Source organism: Saccopteryx leptura, chromosome 1 (assembly GCF_036850995.1).
Source record: "Saccopteryx leptura isolate mSacLep1 chromosome 1, mSacLep1_pri_phased_curated, whole genome shotgun sequence".
NCBI classification, from domain to species: Eukaryota; Metazoa; Chordata; class Mammalia; order Chiroptera; family Emballonuridae; genus Saccopteryx; species Saccopteryx leptura.
The window spans coordinates 7,757,864-7,771,941 of record NC_089503.1 but is presented as its reverse complement, the minus strand read 5'-3'; the positions used below and the strand labels follow the sequence as shown (position 1 = coordinate 7,771,941).

General features: G+C 52.4%; 2 protein-coding genes across 3 annotated transcripts; both read left to right on the top strand.

Moving 5' to 3' along the window:
* The first annotated feature begins 9,984 nt into the window (after window positions 1–9,984).
* ZNRD2 (zinc ribbon domain containing 2) lies at window positions 9,985–11,338 on the top strand. Of its 2 annotated transcripts, XM_066358282.1 has the most exons (4): window positions 9,985–10,085; window positions 10,182–10,333; window positions 10,467–10,551; window positions 10,939–11,338. In XM_066358282.1, the coding sequence occupies exons 1-4, from the start codon at window positions 10,067–10,069 to the stop codon at window positions 11,280–11,282; spliced, it is 600 nt and encodes a 199-aa protein (XP_066214379.1). In that variant the 5' UTR covers window positions 9,985–10,066; the 3' UTR covers window positions 11,283–11,338. The 2 variants fall into 2 exon arrangements, with proteins under 2 accessions (XP_066214379.1, XP_066214368.1); XM_066358271.1 differs by having other exon boundaries at window positions 10,052–10,333.
* A 9-nt stretch (window positions 11,339–11,347) lies between these two features.
* Window positions 11,348–13,672, top strand: FAM89B (family with sequence similarity 89 member B). Its single transcript, XM_066358210.1, has 2 exons — window positions 11,348–12,475; window positions 12,865–13,672. The coding sequence occupies exons 1-2, from the start codon at window positions 12,008–12,010 to the stop codon at window positions 13,141–13,143; spliced, it is 747 nt and encodes a 248-aa protein (XP_066214307.1). The 5' UTR covers window positions 11,348–12,007; the 3' UTR covers window positions 13,144–13,672.
* The last annotated feature ends 406 nt before the right edge of the window (window positions 13,673–14,078 follow it).

The window sequence follows — 14,078 nt, the reverse complement described above, 5'->3', positions numbered from 1 at the left end:
GACCAGGGTATATCCAGAGCAGGACACTGCCAAGTCAGGGTGGCACCAAACCTTCTCCTTTTGGGCACCAGGGATGACAGTGTGATTGAAGAAGGTGGGGGTGGCTCCAGATTTGTCCTTCAGGCACACCTGTCCAAGAAACTTACGGTTTTTACTTTGAGGGGAGTTTATTTGGGTAGTTTTGGGAGGACTGAGGGAAATCCTTTGCTCAGGCTGGTGTTGCAGGGATGAGACGGGGCAATCCCTTGTTCCCAGGTGTCCCTGCTGGTGGGATCCTTGAGAGGGTGGGAGGGACAGCTCCACCCACTCTCAGGACGTGGGTCACAAACTGAGGCCAGGAATAATCCTGAGTGCTTAGCACCTGCCAGCTGTGTGGTTGAGCATTTGATCATCACTTTTTTTCTCACACTCATCTGCACCTGACCCTCCTCTGCCTGGACCAGGCAGTGCTCACCTTGGAACACAGCATAATCAATAGGCCAGGGTTGGGGACTTAATCTCCCTAAGCCTCCTCTTCTCAGATGTAAAATGGGAATCTAGTCATTCAACAGACTGGGAACCTACTATATGCCAAGCTCTTGCGAAGAACCAGAACCAATCCCTGCCCTCCTGGTGCTTCTGTACTAGGGGAGATGGACAGGTGACACATCAATTCACACATGGCTGTGGCTACAACAGGGGTCAGTGCTATGGCAGAAGTGCAAGGAGCTGGGAACAAGGGAGGTGATGGGACTTGAAGGTCCAGGACACTCCTCTGCCGAAGGGACTTCTAAGCTGGGACCTGGAGGAGGAGCAGGAATTAATGGGGTGAGCAGCCGCCAAGCCAGAGGGGCGCCTGCAGGAGGCCTGAGGGATTGAGGGGACTGTGGTGAAGAGGCAGTTCACAAGGGGGAGTGCAGGGTTGAAGGATGGGGAAGAAACTCAGGTTTTCGAGGAATTAAGAGATGATTGGTGGAGCAAAAGGGTAGGAAGGGGGAGAGACAGCATTGGAAGTTGGGAGGCATAGTGTGGAATCTGGGTTTTATTTTCATTGTGCTGGGATTGTATCACGGCCAGAGGGGGTGCTGTTGCCATCATCCTGGGAGAGCTGATCTAGCTTGGATGTGGTGGAGCTGTATTTGAGAGGTGGAATCTAGAAACTGGGTAAAGTGAAGGATGCCGGAGAGGCAAGTGGCATGAATGGCTCTGGTTGGGACTTGCTGAGACTGAGATGCTTGTGTCATCCACGTGGAGACACCTGGAGATGTAGAGTCAGGGTCCTCAGCATTCGGGGCCATTTTCAGCCATGGAAAAAGATAGACTCAGCTCAGGAGAGAAAAGGGCCAGGGTGACCCAGGGAGGTCACCACTCCCAAGTCTGGGAGAGGAGGCAGAGTTTGAAGTGACTCAGAAGAACAGTCAGAGTGGGCAGAGAGGAAAACCAGGAGTGTGATGCAGGCAGGGCCAAGAGGAGTGAGTGTGTGGGGAGGAGGGCGTGGCCAACAGGGTCTAATGCTGTGAGAGTAGGATGGGGTAATGACAACCCTTCTCAGGGGCCACTCAGGGGACTCAGTGACTCAGAGCAGTGAAAGCAAACCCCCAGCTCAGTGCTTGGCACATAATGAGTGCTCAATAACTTACCTATTGTTATTGCCAAAACTCTAAGCTCATGGTGACCCAGCAGGAGACAGAGAGCACCTGCAAGTGGGTGGTTGAGGGGACTAGAATCAAGAAACCGTTTAGAAAGGGCTAAGGAGACCCCCGAGGGCAGCAGAAGGAAGCAGAGGCCCGCTAAAGTAACTGGAAGAGAGGGCCACTCTTCAGTGAGCCTACCCCTGCAGTGGGGCCCGGGAGCTGGAGCTGTGGCCTTCAGCACAGCCCTTCTACAACACCTGTCCACCTGCAGCCCACAGCCAGGGAGCTAGGGGAAACATAGTACCCTAGTCTCCTCCTGTCTGGTCGGGCCTCCCAGGGGCTGAACCCAAAAGGAAGCCTTCAGGCAAGACAGCCTGAGGGATACAGCACTCATTAGCCTCGTGGCGTGGAGCAGGAAGGACAAGGACGCACAGTGGGTCTGCAGGGCAGACTGCGACAGTCCACACGTGGTAATTTTGGCTTGGCCACCTTGTCTAGCCTCATCTCCTATGTTACCATACCCAGGCACACCATCATTCTGGAATCTACTGGCATGTTTTCATGCCTCCAAGCTGTAATTTCTGTAAGTCCAAGGTGACCATAACCTCTGCGTCATTCGAGATCATTTCTGCTCTCTAACAGGTCTCCTCACCACCATTTCTTCCTGCTCTGGTCCGTCCTCCACCTGGTGCCAGAGTTGCGTTTTAAAAACCTAATTCCGCCTGACCAGGCGGTAGCTCAGTGAATGGAGCATCAGACTGGGATGCGGAGAACCAGGTTCAAGACCCCAAGGTCGCCAGCTTGAGCACGGGCTCATCTGGTTTGAGCAAAAGCTCACCAGCTTAGCCCTGGCCGGTTGGCTCAGCGGTAGAGCGTCGGCCTGGCGTGCGGGGGACCCGGGTTCAATTCCCAGCCAAGGCACACAGGAGACTCTGTGGCCTCTGCCTCAGGCGCTAGAATGGCTCTGGATGCAACAGAGCAATGCCCCAGATGGGCAGAGCATCGCCCCCTGGTGGGCATGCCGGGTGGATCCCGGTCAGGCGCATGCGGGAGTCTGTCTGACTGCCTCCCCGTTTCCAGCTTTGGAAAAATGAAAAAAACAAAAACAAAAACAAAAAACAAAAAAACAAACAAACCTAATTCCAACTATGTTCCACCCCTACTTAAAAATCCTCCAGTGTCTTTTCTTTGCTCACCTGTCCCTACAAAGTCCTCTGTGCCTCAAAGGTGCTGAACTCTTCTTCGCCTGGGTGATTCCTCAAGTCCAGGGTTTCTGCCTCTGGGAGGCATTTCTGAATATCTTCCTCTAAATAGCCACCCTGGCCCTCTGGGTCACGTCATCTGTTTGTTTCATGCTGCTACTCCTCATAACCTGAAACATTCTTCTTTATGAGTTTGTTTACTTGCTTATCGTCTAGCTCACCACCCTCCCATGAAGGTGCAACCTACAGATCCCAGCCCAGGCTGCACATAGAGGGTGCTGAAGTTTGTTGACTGAATGAAGAGAGGCCCCGAGAGCACCCAGCATTGGCCCTGGCTGATTTGCTCAGCAGTAGAGCATCAGCCCAGTGTGTGGAAGTCCCAGGTTTGATCCCTGGTCAGGGCACACAAGGGAAGCACTAATTTGCTTCTCCACCCTTCCCCCTCTTCTTTCTCTCTATCTCTCTCTTCCCCTCTCACAGCCAAGGCTCCATTGGAGCAAAGTTGGCCCAGGTGCTAAGGACCGCTCCACGGCCTCCGCCTCAGGTGCTAGAATGGCTCCAGTTGCAGTGGAGTAATGCCCCAAATGGGCAGAGCATCACCCCCTGATGGGCATGCTGAGTGGATCCCGGTTGGGCGCATGTGGGAGTCTGTCTGCCTCCCTCTCAGACCCCCCTTCTCACTTCAGAAAAGGACAAAAAAAAAAAAAAAAAAAAAAAAAAAGGAGCACCCAGCATTTACTGTGTACTTGACACTGTTATGGTATTTCGTCCTTCCAGCCACCCTACAAAGGAGGAACCGAGACTCTGCAAGAGGAAGCAATTAGAATCAGGTCATCTGGCAATAAGATTCAGGGACTGAACTCAAGTCTGCCCGATCCAAAACCTACACTGTGCTCCTGAGAGGGCAGAATTATGGGGGATCCCACAGATGTCCTAAAGGTAGGGTGAGTGGGGCCAAAAGCAATGAGGGACTTTGCTGGAATGGGACAAAGAGCAGCCATGGGACCCAAGCCCGGGGACTAATAAGACTGCCTTTTTTTTTTTTTTTTTTTTTTTTTAACAGAGGCAGAGATAGACAGGGACAGACAGACAGGAACGGAGAGAGATGAGAAGCATCAATCATCAGTTTCTCGTTGCGTGTTGCGACTTCTTAGTTGTTCATTGATTGCTTTCTCACACGTGCCTTGACCGTGGGCCTTCAGCAGACTGAGTAACCCCTTGCTGGAGCCAGCGACCTTGGGTCTAAGCTGGTGAGCTCTTTGCTCAACCCAGATGAGCCCGCGCTCAAGCTGGCGACCTCGGGGTCTCGAACCTGGGTCCTTCCGCCTCCCAGTCCAACGCTCTATCCACTGCACCACCACCTGGTCAGGCAAGACTGCTTATGTGCTAGGGAAGAGCTACTTGTGCAGAAGGGTTCTTGAGGCCTGGAGAAGGCAAGGCACATGGCTGAGGTTATACAGCTGGTCAACTGCAGAGCCAGGACTCAAACCCAGGCTCCCAATGCCTCGTTAGAGGGATTGGCTGGAGCAGCAGCCGCCTGCATAATGGAAGTTATGTCGCAGGAGACAGCATAGCACAGCCGTTGTTTTCTAGCACATTTTTTCCTGTACTTACTAAGTAAATGAAAAAATTTCAACTTCTCTATGCCTCAGTTTCTTCATTTTTTTTCATTCACACCAGATTTATTGACTTTAGAGAGAGAAAGAAAGAAGAGAGAAAGAGATTTAAGGAGTCAGGAACAGCCTGACCAGGAAGTAGCACAGTGGATAGAGCATCAGACTGGGATGCAGAGGACCCAGGTTTGAGTCCCTGAGGTTGCCAGCTTGAGTGCAGGGTTGCTGAATTGAGCGTGGGATTGTAGACATGACCCTATGGTCACTGGCTTGAGCCAAAGGTCTCTGGATTGACCAAGGGGTCACTCACTCTGCTGTAGCCACCCCCTCCTTCCGTCAAGGCACATATGAGAAAGTAGTCAATGAACAACGAAAAGTGCCACAACAAAGAATTGATACTTCTCATTTCTCTCCCTGTCTGTCCCTCTCTCTTTGTCCCTGTCTCTCTTGCTAAAAAAAAAAGGTCAGGAACAGTGATCTGTTACTGTGTGACTGGGGATCAAACCAGCAACTGTTGTGCATGGGCCGACACTCATAACCACTGAGTTATCCAGCCAGGGCGTGTTTCCTCATTTGTAAACAGAATCAAATGAGCTGACATTTAGGAAGTCCTTAGCAGATACTGGCCACATAGTAAATACTCAGTATACATGAATTGTTTTCACTATTGTTTGGGTCTAGGAGCCAAGATGGGCTGGCTAGTGGGAGGAGAGGTACCCCTGAAAGAAGGCTGAGTGTCACCAGATAATGTGCCTCCTCTCTGAGTTCTGAATGTCCTTCTAATTTTTTTTATTGATTGATTGATTTTAGAGAGAGAGGAGAAGAGAGCGAGAACATTAATTTGTTGTCCCACTTATTTATCATGCACTTATTGGTTGATTCTTTTATGGATCGATCCCCCAACCTTGGAATATTCAGATGATGCTCTAACCAACGGAGCTAACCAGCTAGAGCTGAGTTCTGAATATCTTCGGGAAGCCTTTAGGCCCTGGGGGCGGGGGATGCACATCAGTTCTAAAGGTGAGGGTTGGAAGTTTCAGAGGCCTGGGGGAGAAAGTTGTGTCCTGAAGCATCTCTCTTAAATGATACTTTGCTGGAAGTGGCTGTCACTGAGTCCCTGTGACGCACCGTTCACTGTGATGAAGGGCACTGAAAGATGGGTTTGGAAAATGAAATGAACCTGTCTTCACTCTTGATAAATCAGAGAGGATCTTCAGCCCCACCATGCTTTCCTATCTTTCAAATGCAGAAAAAGTCCACTGATAAGAATTCAGACACATGCTGCCTGGGTGGAGCCCCAGCCCTGCCACATCCCAGTAGGGTGACCATGGATAAATCTCTTAACCTGTCCAAGCCTCCACTTCCTTATCTGCAAGTTGAGGATGATGATAAGTCCTAACTCACAGCACTGTCCTGAGGATTAAATGAGAATTCATTAAAAGCTCTTAGCACAACAGCCCAGCCCAAAGAAAACATACACGAAAAGTTGAGTATTATTATTTTTATTACTGTATCATCTGGCTCTTCCCTATTTCACAGATATGCCAGGTCAATTCACAATGCAGTAAAATACAACACGGAAAGCCAACCCCTTTACGGAGCCTGTTACTGTGAAAATACAATAACGTCAGTTATGATTTGCAGAGCCACAGCTATGCAGCATAAGCTGCCCGTTGCCATGTGAACCTGGCGCCAAATGAAGCAGGCAAAAGGGAGCTGTAATTGAGCTGTGTGTGAAAATGCCACCATTGTGTGGGCTATCACTCAGGAATGGGTCTAACTACTGCCATGTCAACAGTGCCACAGGTGTTGGGCTGGTTCACAAAAGGCTATGCTAAATTCTTTGGTGAGAGAAAGGTATGAAAGAGTCCCAGCCCACTGCTTCCTAGACAGCTGGTCTGCCCACCATAGCTGCTATAAATTGGCTTGACTACTAGCACGTCTGGGTCCTTCTATGTGCTTACGCCTGTCAAGGACTCAGAAGCATAGAGTTCTTTACTCTGTGCTCACTCAATGATGGTTGACCTGTTGCTATGTCTGGTACAATGGTGGATCTAGGGAGGAATGGAGATAATCTGGGCAGTGCAGCCTCGAGCAATAGCCCAGGCTGTCAGTCTCATCAAAGAAGTGGAGCTTAGGCCTGACCTGTGGTGGTGCAGTGGATAAAGCGTCAACCTGGAAACGCTGAGATTGCCGGTTCAAAACCCTGGGCTTGCCTGGTCAAGGCACATATGGGAGTTGATGCTTCCTGCTTCTCCCCCTTCTCTCTCTCTCTCTCTCTCTCTCTCTCTCTCTGTCTCTCTCTCCCCTCTCTATAATGAATAAATAAAAAAAATCTTAAAAAAAAAGGAGCTTAGTGTGGGCAGCTAAATAGTGCTCTAGGTCAGCTGTAATTTGTTTCTACAGTTAGCTGAAAACATTGCCATCAAAGCTCTCTATTGGGCAGCAGGGTTATTACTGACATTATCTATTTCAGTGGTTTCCAACCTTTTTACTCATGGGGACCGGTATAAATAGGAGGACTATTTCAGGGACTGTTAAGGCAGAAATCACCGTGAGCATAAGCAAATCCAACTAAAATTATTGGGTCTATAATCTTCATACAACATCGGGGTGGTTAACTTTCATGGACCGCCATGAAATTTCTGGTGGAGCCTGACCTGTGGTGGCGCAGTGGATAAAGCATTGACCTGGAAATGCTGAGGTCACCGGTTTGAAACCCTGGGCTTGCCTGGTCAAGGCACATATGGGAGTTGATGCTTCCAGCTCCTCCCCCTTCTCTCTCTCTGTCTCTCCCCTCTCTCTCTCTCTCTCTCTCTCTGTGTGTCTCTCTCTCCCTCGCTCTCTCCTCTCTAAAAATGAATAAATAAAATAAAAAAAAAATAAAAAAAATGTGTTTAAAAAAAAAATTTCTGGTGAACTGGCAGTAGTCCACAGATTGGTGGTTGAAGGCACAGATCTGCCTGACCAGGCGGTGGTGCAGCAGATAGAGCGTCAGACTGGGATGTGGAGGACCCAGGTTCGAGACCCCGAGGTCACCAGCTTGAGTGCGAGCTCATCTGGCTTGAGTGAAAAAAAAAAAAAAAAGCTCACGAGCTTGGACCCAAGGTCGCTGGCACGAGCAAGGGGTTACTTGGTCTGCTGAAGGCCCATGGTCACGGCACATATGAGAAAGCAATCAATGAACAACTAAGGTGTCGCAACGAAAAACTGATGATTGATGCTTCTCATGTCTCTCTGTTCCTGTCTATCCCTCTCTCTGATTCTCTCTCTGTCCCTGTAAAAAATAAATAAATAAATAAATAAAATAAAAATGCCCCTCATCTGTTTCTTTAAAAAAAAAAAAAAGAAAGAAAGAAAGAAAGAAAGAAAGAAAGAAAGAAAGAAAGAAAGAAAGAAAGAAAGAAAGAAAGAAAGAAAGAAAGCGGCCCTGGCCGGTTGGCTCAGCGGTAGAGCGTCGGCCTAGCGTGCAGAGGACCCGGGTTCGATTCCCGGCCAGGGCACACAGGAGAAGCGCCCATTTGCTTCTCCACCCCTCCGCCGCGCCTTCCTCTCTGTCTCTCTCTTCCCCTCCCGCAGCCAAGGCTCCATTGGAGCAAAGATGGCCCGGGCGCTGGGGATGGCTCTGTGGCCTCTGCCCCAGGCGCTAGAGTGGCTCTGGTCGCAACATGGCGACGCCCAGGATGGGCAGAGCATCGCCCCCTGGTGGGCAGAGCGTCGCCCCATGGTGGGTGTGCCAGGTGGATCCCGGTCGGGCGCATGCGGGAGTCTGTCTGACTGTCTCTCCCTGTTTCCAGCTTCAGAAAAATGCAAAAAGAAAAAAAAAAAAAAAAGAAAGAAAGCAAGCAAGCATGAATCTATTTCACATCTGGGACTTTTTGATTCAGCAAGCACAGCCACATTGCTTTCCAGCTGGAGCTGCCCTGCTAAGTAGGTATAACTAACTGGTCCTGTTCTGCAGATAAGAAATTGAAGTTCAGAGAGGTGAAGTAAATTACTCCAGGTGACATAGCCAGTAAGCAGCAGATCCAAGATCAAACTCAGGCCTGCTTGTTTCCAGGCCTGTGTCTTGTCCACCCTCTTGTGGAACTTGAGGCAGGGAGAGGCCTTGAGTGGAGAAAAGTGATGGGAATCCCCTTAAGTAGTGGGAGAGGAAGAATGCAGGGAGTGTGGGAGGAGATGAGGGAGACAAGGGCCAGATTTGTAGGACCTTGGAGACCATAGTAAGAACTTTGGATTCTCATCTAATTGTGATGGGGAGATGCCAGAGGGTTTTAGGCAAAAGTGTGACATGATCTGATTTATATGTTAAGAGAATTACTCAGTTTCCTGCTCTGTAAAATGGAGATAACAGTAGTACCTACCGCATAAGGTTGATACGAGAAAATGAAAGGGATTAAATTGGAGGATGAGTATAAGGGTCTTAGTTGGTGCCAGGCCAACACTAGGCTGTTTATTGAATATTGGCCATGATGATGACACAGAGGGTGCTTTGAAGAATTCAGGGTGGGGCTGGGAGATGAAGACAGTAAAGACCAGGAAGGTCACATGGCTCTCCAAGTAAGCAGGAGGCAGCAAGAGTCAGAAAGTAGCATAAAGCCAGGAAGAGGGCACTCAATCTTCAGGAAACATTGCAGAAGCATGTGCTGTCTAACTAAAAGAGGTGCTGATGAGATTTATGGGGGTCTAAGCTCTAGTGCCTTTTCCACTGTCCTGGTGCATAGCCATAGACACTGCAGGCTGCACATCTGGACACCGCTGCCTGCCCCATCTGGCTTCTCCAAATCTAATAAGGGAGAGGATATGTATGGAAAAGAACACAGAATAGAAAAAAATAAATTCACCAAGACCAATGTTAGGGCACTAGTAATTTTAATAGCAACCCACCCAAGAAAAACTTAACAGTCATCTGCATGTGTAATAAGCCCTTCAACCCCACTCTCCAGCAAGCATTACTCAGCTGGCCACTACTGGAACCGCACGTGCCCAGTACAGTGCTTTTCCGTCAGCAGGCTGTTTGAGGGTTTAACTTTAAAAAAAGTTAGGAGCTGACTTTGTATCAATCAGGCAGGGGATGGAGAGACTGGGACACCAAGCGTGCAAATAGGCCGAAAGGTATAGAAAGCGAGAAACATCTCTGCTGGTAAGCTTTGCAGGTTGCAGGTTGAAGTACTGAGGCCCGAAAAGGCTCCACGCGCGAGCAAGGGGCCGTTTGTTATTAGCAAGGGTGTTGTGATGATGTCACTATCCCGCCATTCAATCGCCTGTCCTGTGCAAAGGGGAAACCTCAGGAGAGGTAGAGGGAGGCCAGCGGGGATTTCTCGAGCCAAGAGGTTCCCTCCATCCGCTGCGGGCAAAAAGGCAACTACGCTGTCACTTTCGGGGCCTGAAATCTGAGCTCAGTTACCACCGAGGCCTCGACGGTCTAAAAAGTTTTTGTCCCACTGGGTTCCCGCTGGAGGGCGCGAACTGCGCAGTGTCAAGTGTGCAGCAGACACGCCCCACTCTGGGCACCGCGACGCCTAAGAAGCATACGTCATTTCCGCCCTTGCTCTTCGCCAACTTACTGGGGGTGGGGCCAAAGAAAGGCGCTCTACCTGGCGTCACTTCCGTTAAGCCTGGCGGCGACAACGGCAATATGGCTCTCAACGGCGCTGGTGAGGACTTGATCTGCGGGCGTCTGCGTCTGCGGGGTACGGGAGGCAGACTGCTTCGGCAAGAGCCCCAGGTCCCTTGTGCCTTTCTTCCCCTAGAAGTCGACGATTGCTCCTGGGAGCCTCCGACGGAGGCGGAAACGAAAGTCCTGCAGGCGCGACGGGAGCGACAGGATCGCATCTCCGCGCTCATGGGCGACTACCTGCTGCGTGGTTACCGCATGCTGGGCGAGACGTGCACAGACTGCGGGGTGAGGAGAGACTGGAGATGTGGAATAGGGGATGGGACCACAGACTAGGCCGCACGGCCCTTCTCCAATCTCTCCTCTCTGGACTCCATTGCCCGGCGTCTCATCCCAGCCCCTTGTGCTTTCTGGTCTCTAGACGATCCTCCTCCAAAACAAACAGCGGAAAATCTACTGCGTGGCTTGTCAGGAGCTCGACTCAGACGTGGATAAAGATAATCCAGGTGAGGGGCTGAGTGTGCTTGGTGAAGCATGGTGATAGAACCTGGAAACAGACTTGGGAGGTGACAGTGGCATCCTTGGGTGGGGCAGAGGTAAGTGCTTTCTCCTTTTAGCTCTATAGAGAAGCGTTCATTCAGTAAGAGCATTGAGCACCTCCTTCCTGCCAGACACCATGGAGAGTCCCAGCTCAATCAGGCATAGCCCTGACGGAAGAGATGAATCAAGGACATGAGTTAAATCTGATACAAAGAAGAAAATGAGTTGCCCTGTGGAGTGGCAGGGAAAGCATCACAAGCACAGAAAGAGCAGAGCAGTAGAAAGTAAGGAGGTGGTCCAGGGCTGCAGTGGGCTAGGCATCCTGACCTTCCACCCGATTTCTCCTCTTTCAGCTCTGAATGCCCAGGCTGCCCTCTCCCAAGCTCGGGAGCACCAGCTCGCCTCTGCCTTGGAGCCCCCCTCAGGCTCTCGGCCCACCCCTCAGCCCCCGGTACCCCGTCCAGAGCACTGTGAGGGAGCTGCAGCAGGGCTCAAGGCAGCCCAGGGGCCGCCCCCTCCTGCTGTGCCTCCAAATGCAGATGTTGTGGCCAGCACACAGGAGGCCCTCCTTCAGAAGCTGACCTGGGCCTCAGCTGAACTGGGCTCTAGCACCTCCGTGGAGACTAGCATCCAGCTGTGTAGCCTTATCCAGGCTTGTGCTGAAGCCCTGCGCAGCCTACAGCAGATGCAACATTAAGACATCCCCCCACCCCACCCCTGAGAAAAACCCTCTAGAAAAACTACTGTACCTCTTGTGTGGTTTGTTCTTTTCTTGGTTCTGAGTATCCATGCCAGCCCCAGCTCCACATGCCTTTTTCCTGCTTTTGGTCCCTACCCTACCACTATCTGATCTTCTTGATGCCGTGAGACATGAGTTGGGCTTGTTTCTGCTCAGTGTCCCTGCCCAGAGGATGATAGGGTGGGAGAAGACTGTGTGATTGTTGCCCCCTCAAAGGCAGGAACACGGGGGACGGACCTATGCACACCTACCCAGCATCCTGAGCCTTCCAGTGCTCATTTCCCACCCTTGAGTGGGACTGGGACTCCGATCTTCTTGGTAGCTTCTTTTCCTTCCCTTAAGCATCCTGACACCTTCATCCTTTCCCACCTCATGCTCAGCCCAGGTACTCAGACACTGACAGGGCGTCAGGTTGCCCGTTAGGGACCAAATATGGATTTACTCATCTCCTGACCCCCACTTTTAGATCTTTTTCCTTGGGAGTTATAATTAGAATAATTAAACCCAGTGTTGGGGAGAGAGCATAAAGAACTGTGAAGGAACTGTGCTTGCCACTTTTGGTCTCTTCTCTCCCCACGCTTTCTGTCGCCCTTCTGTCTGTGACCATTCCCTGTTACTCAGCTTTCCGCGACACCAGGCGACTTGGTCCCACAGCTCTTGCCCTTTTAAGAGAGGCCCCGCCCATGCGGAGGGGGCGGAGCGGAGTCGGAAGCATCCTGGAAGGAACAAAGCGCGGCCTGCGGGCGGCGGCTAGGCTCGGCCGGTGGGGCCTGGGGGTGCGGGGCCTGCGGGCGGCAGTCGGGGCGGAGCGTTGGAGGGAAGGAGGCGGCTTCGTCCGCGCCGGCCGGGCCATGAATGGGCTGCCTTCGGCCGAGGCACCAGGCGGCGCGGGCTGCGCGCTGGCTGGACTCCCGCCGCTGCCGCGCGGCCTCAGCGGTCTCCTTAATGCGAGCGGGGGCTCGTGGCGGGAGCTGGAGCGCATCTACAGCCAGCGCAGCCGCATCCACGACGAGCTGAGCCGTGCGGCCCGCGTTCCTGAAGGGCCCCGCGGCGCCACAGGCGCCACCAACGCCGAACCTGCCGCCGGTGTCCCCCGCCCGCGTCGTCCTGTCAACCTCGACTCGGCATTAGCGGCGCTGCGCAAGGAGATGGTGAGTAGCTGGGCCCCGGGCCAGGGGGTTGGAGGGGGTGCTGCTGCCCAGCATGGGAGGCCCGAGATGAGGCGGAGCAAAGAGGCTCGGAACCGGGAACGCGCGGCCTAGGTGTCAGAACATGCAGAAGCTGTTTGGGTCAGAAGGGATGTAGTGACAGTAATTATAGTTCGCACTTATCGTGTCTTATTTCATTCCATCCTGCTGGATGAACGTTATCCCCTTTTTACAGATGAGGGTTAGTGACTTGCCCAAAGATTCACAGCTTGCAGGTGGTGTCTATGTCCACGAAAACTTGTGCTTAGAAAGTGTGGGAAAATTGGCTAGGATTTTGGCTTGGGTTGGGGTGGCCTGGACCCCAACTCCAGCCCACCCTCAGTCTTTTGCAGGTGGGCTTGCGGCAGCTGGACATGTCCCTGCTGTGCCAGCTGTGGGGCCTGTATGAGTCAATCCAGGACTACAAGCATCTGTGCCAAGACTTGAGCCTGTGCCAGGACCTGTCATCCTCCCTGCATTCAGACAGCTCCTACCCACCTGACGCTGGCCTATCTGATGACGACGAACCTCCTGATGCCAGCCTGCCCCCGGACCCACCACCCCTCACTGTGCCCCAGACGCACAATGCCCGTGATCAGTGGCTGCAAGATGCCTTCCATATCAACCTTTGACGAGCTAGGGGGGAGGGGCATGTCCCTCTGCAAAAGCTCAGAGATTCACCCCTCAGCAAGTACTTAAGACTACAGTGCCTGCTTTCCCCCTTACCACCTCACCCCGCAGGAAGGCAAGGCCAGGACCCCTCAGAGGCAGAACTGCCAACCCCCCCTCTCCTGTTTGGATTAGCTGGCCCTGGGGCAGGCACCTGCGGGGTGCCCATGGCATTGGACCTCCACTTCTTCCACATGTGTGCACCCCAGCTTGGCCAACCTTCAGCCTGGCAGTGGGGCCCAAAGCATTTTGCACTCCCCCTGGCATCTCTGGAATTGGGATGAGTGCCTATGTCCCATCTCCTTTTCACCTTTTGCTGCTGTTGGCAGCTGCTGGCTCAGGGGCATCCCCCCTCTGGTCCCTGGGTTCCATTGTTCCAGGACCCGTTCTTGCACCCACCCACAGCCAGGAGGGCCAGAGCTCCGTGCTGGATATTTAAGTTTAGGGGCCAGCCTCCTAGGCACGTAGATAATAAATACTCAAGCGTTCCAATGTTCATGACTGCTTGGCTCTGGGGCGGGAAGAAAATGTTTCTGGCACTTGCGGCCCCGCGCTCTGCCGGTAGGTGGCGTCGAGGCCCTGAGTGGAAAAAAGGCTTGGCGGTGGCGGGGCGTGAATCTATTCCCCGCCGGCTTGCGGAGCGTTCCAAGCTGGCTCAACCTGCTCCCGTGGTTGAGTGTTTGCGAGCGAGTCACTTCCCCTCTCTGGCTGGAGGCTCCTTCCCCACTTGCTTTGGGCTTTCCTGAAAGGAAGGAGAAGGAGCCGCCCATTTTGAGGAGAGAAACTTTCCGCCCCAAGTTGGGGCAGCACAGGAAATGGGTGGGCCCGAGCTCGTGGGCGAAGGGGCCTCTCGGCGAGAGAGAGGGGAAGGTGCCTCCAGAAAGGGCCTGGGAGTTAT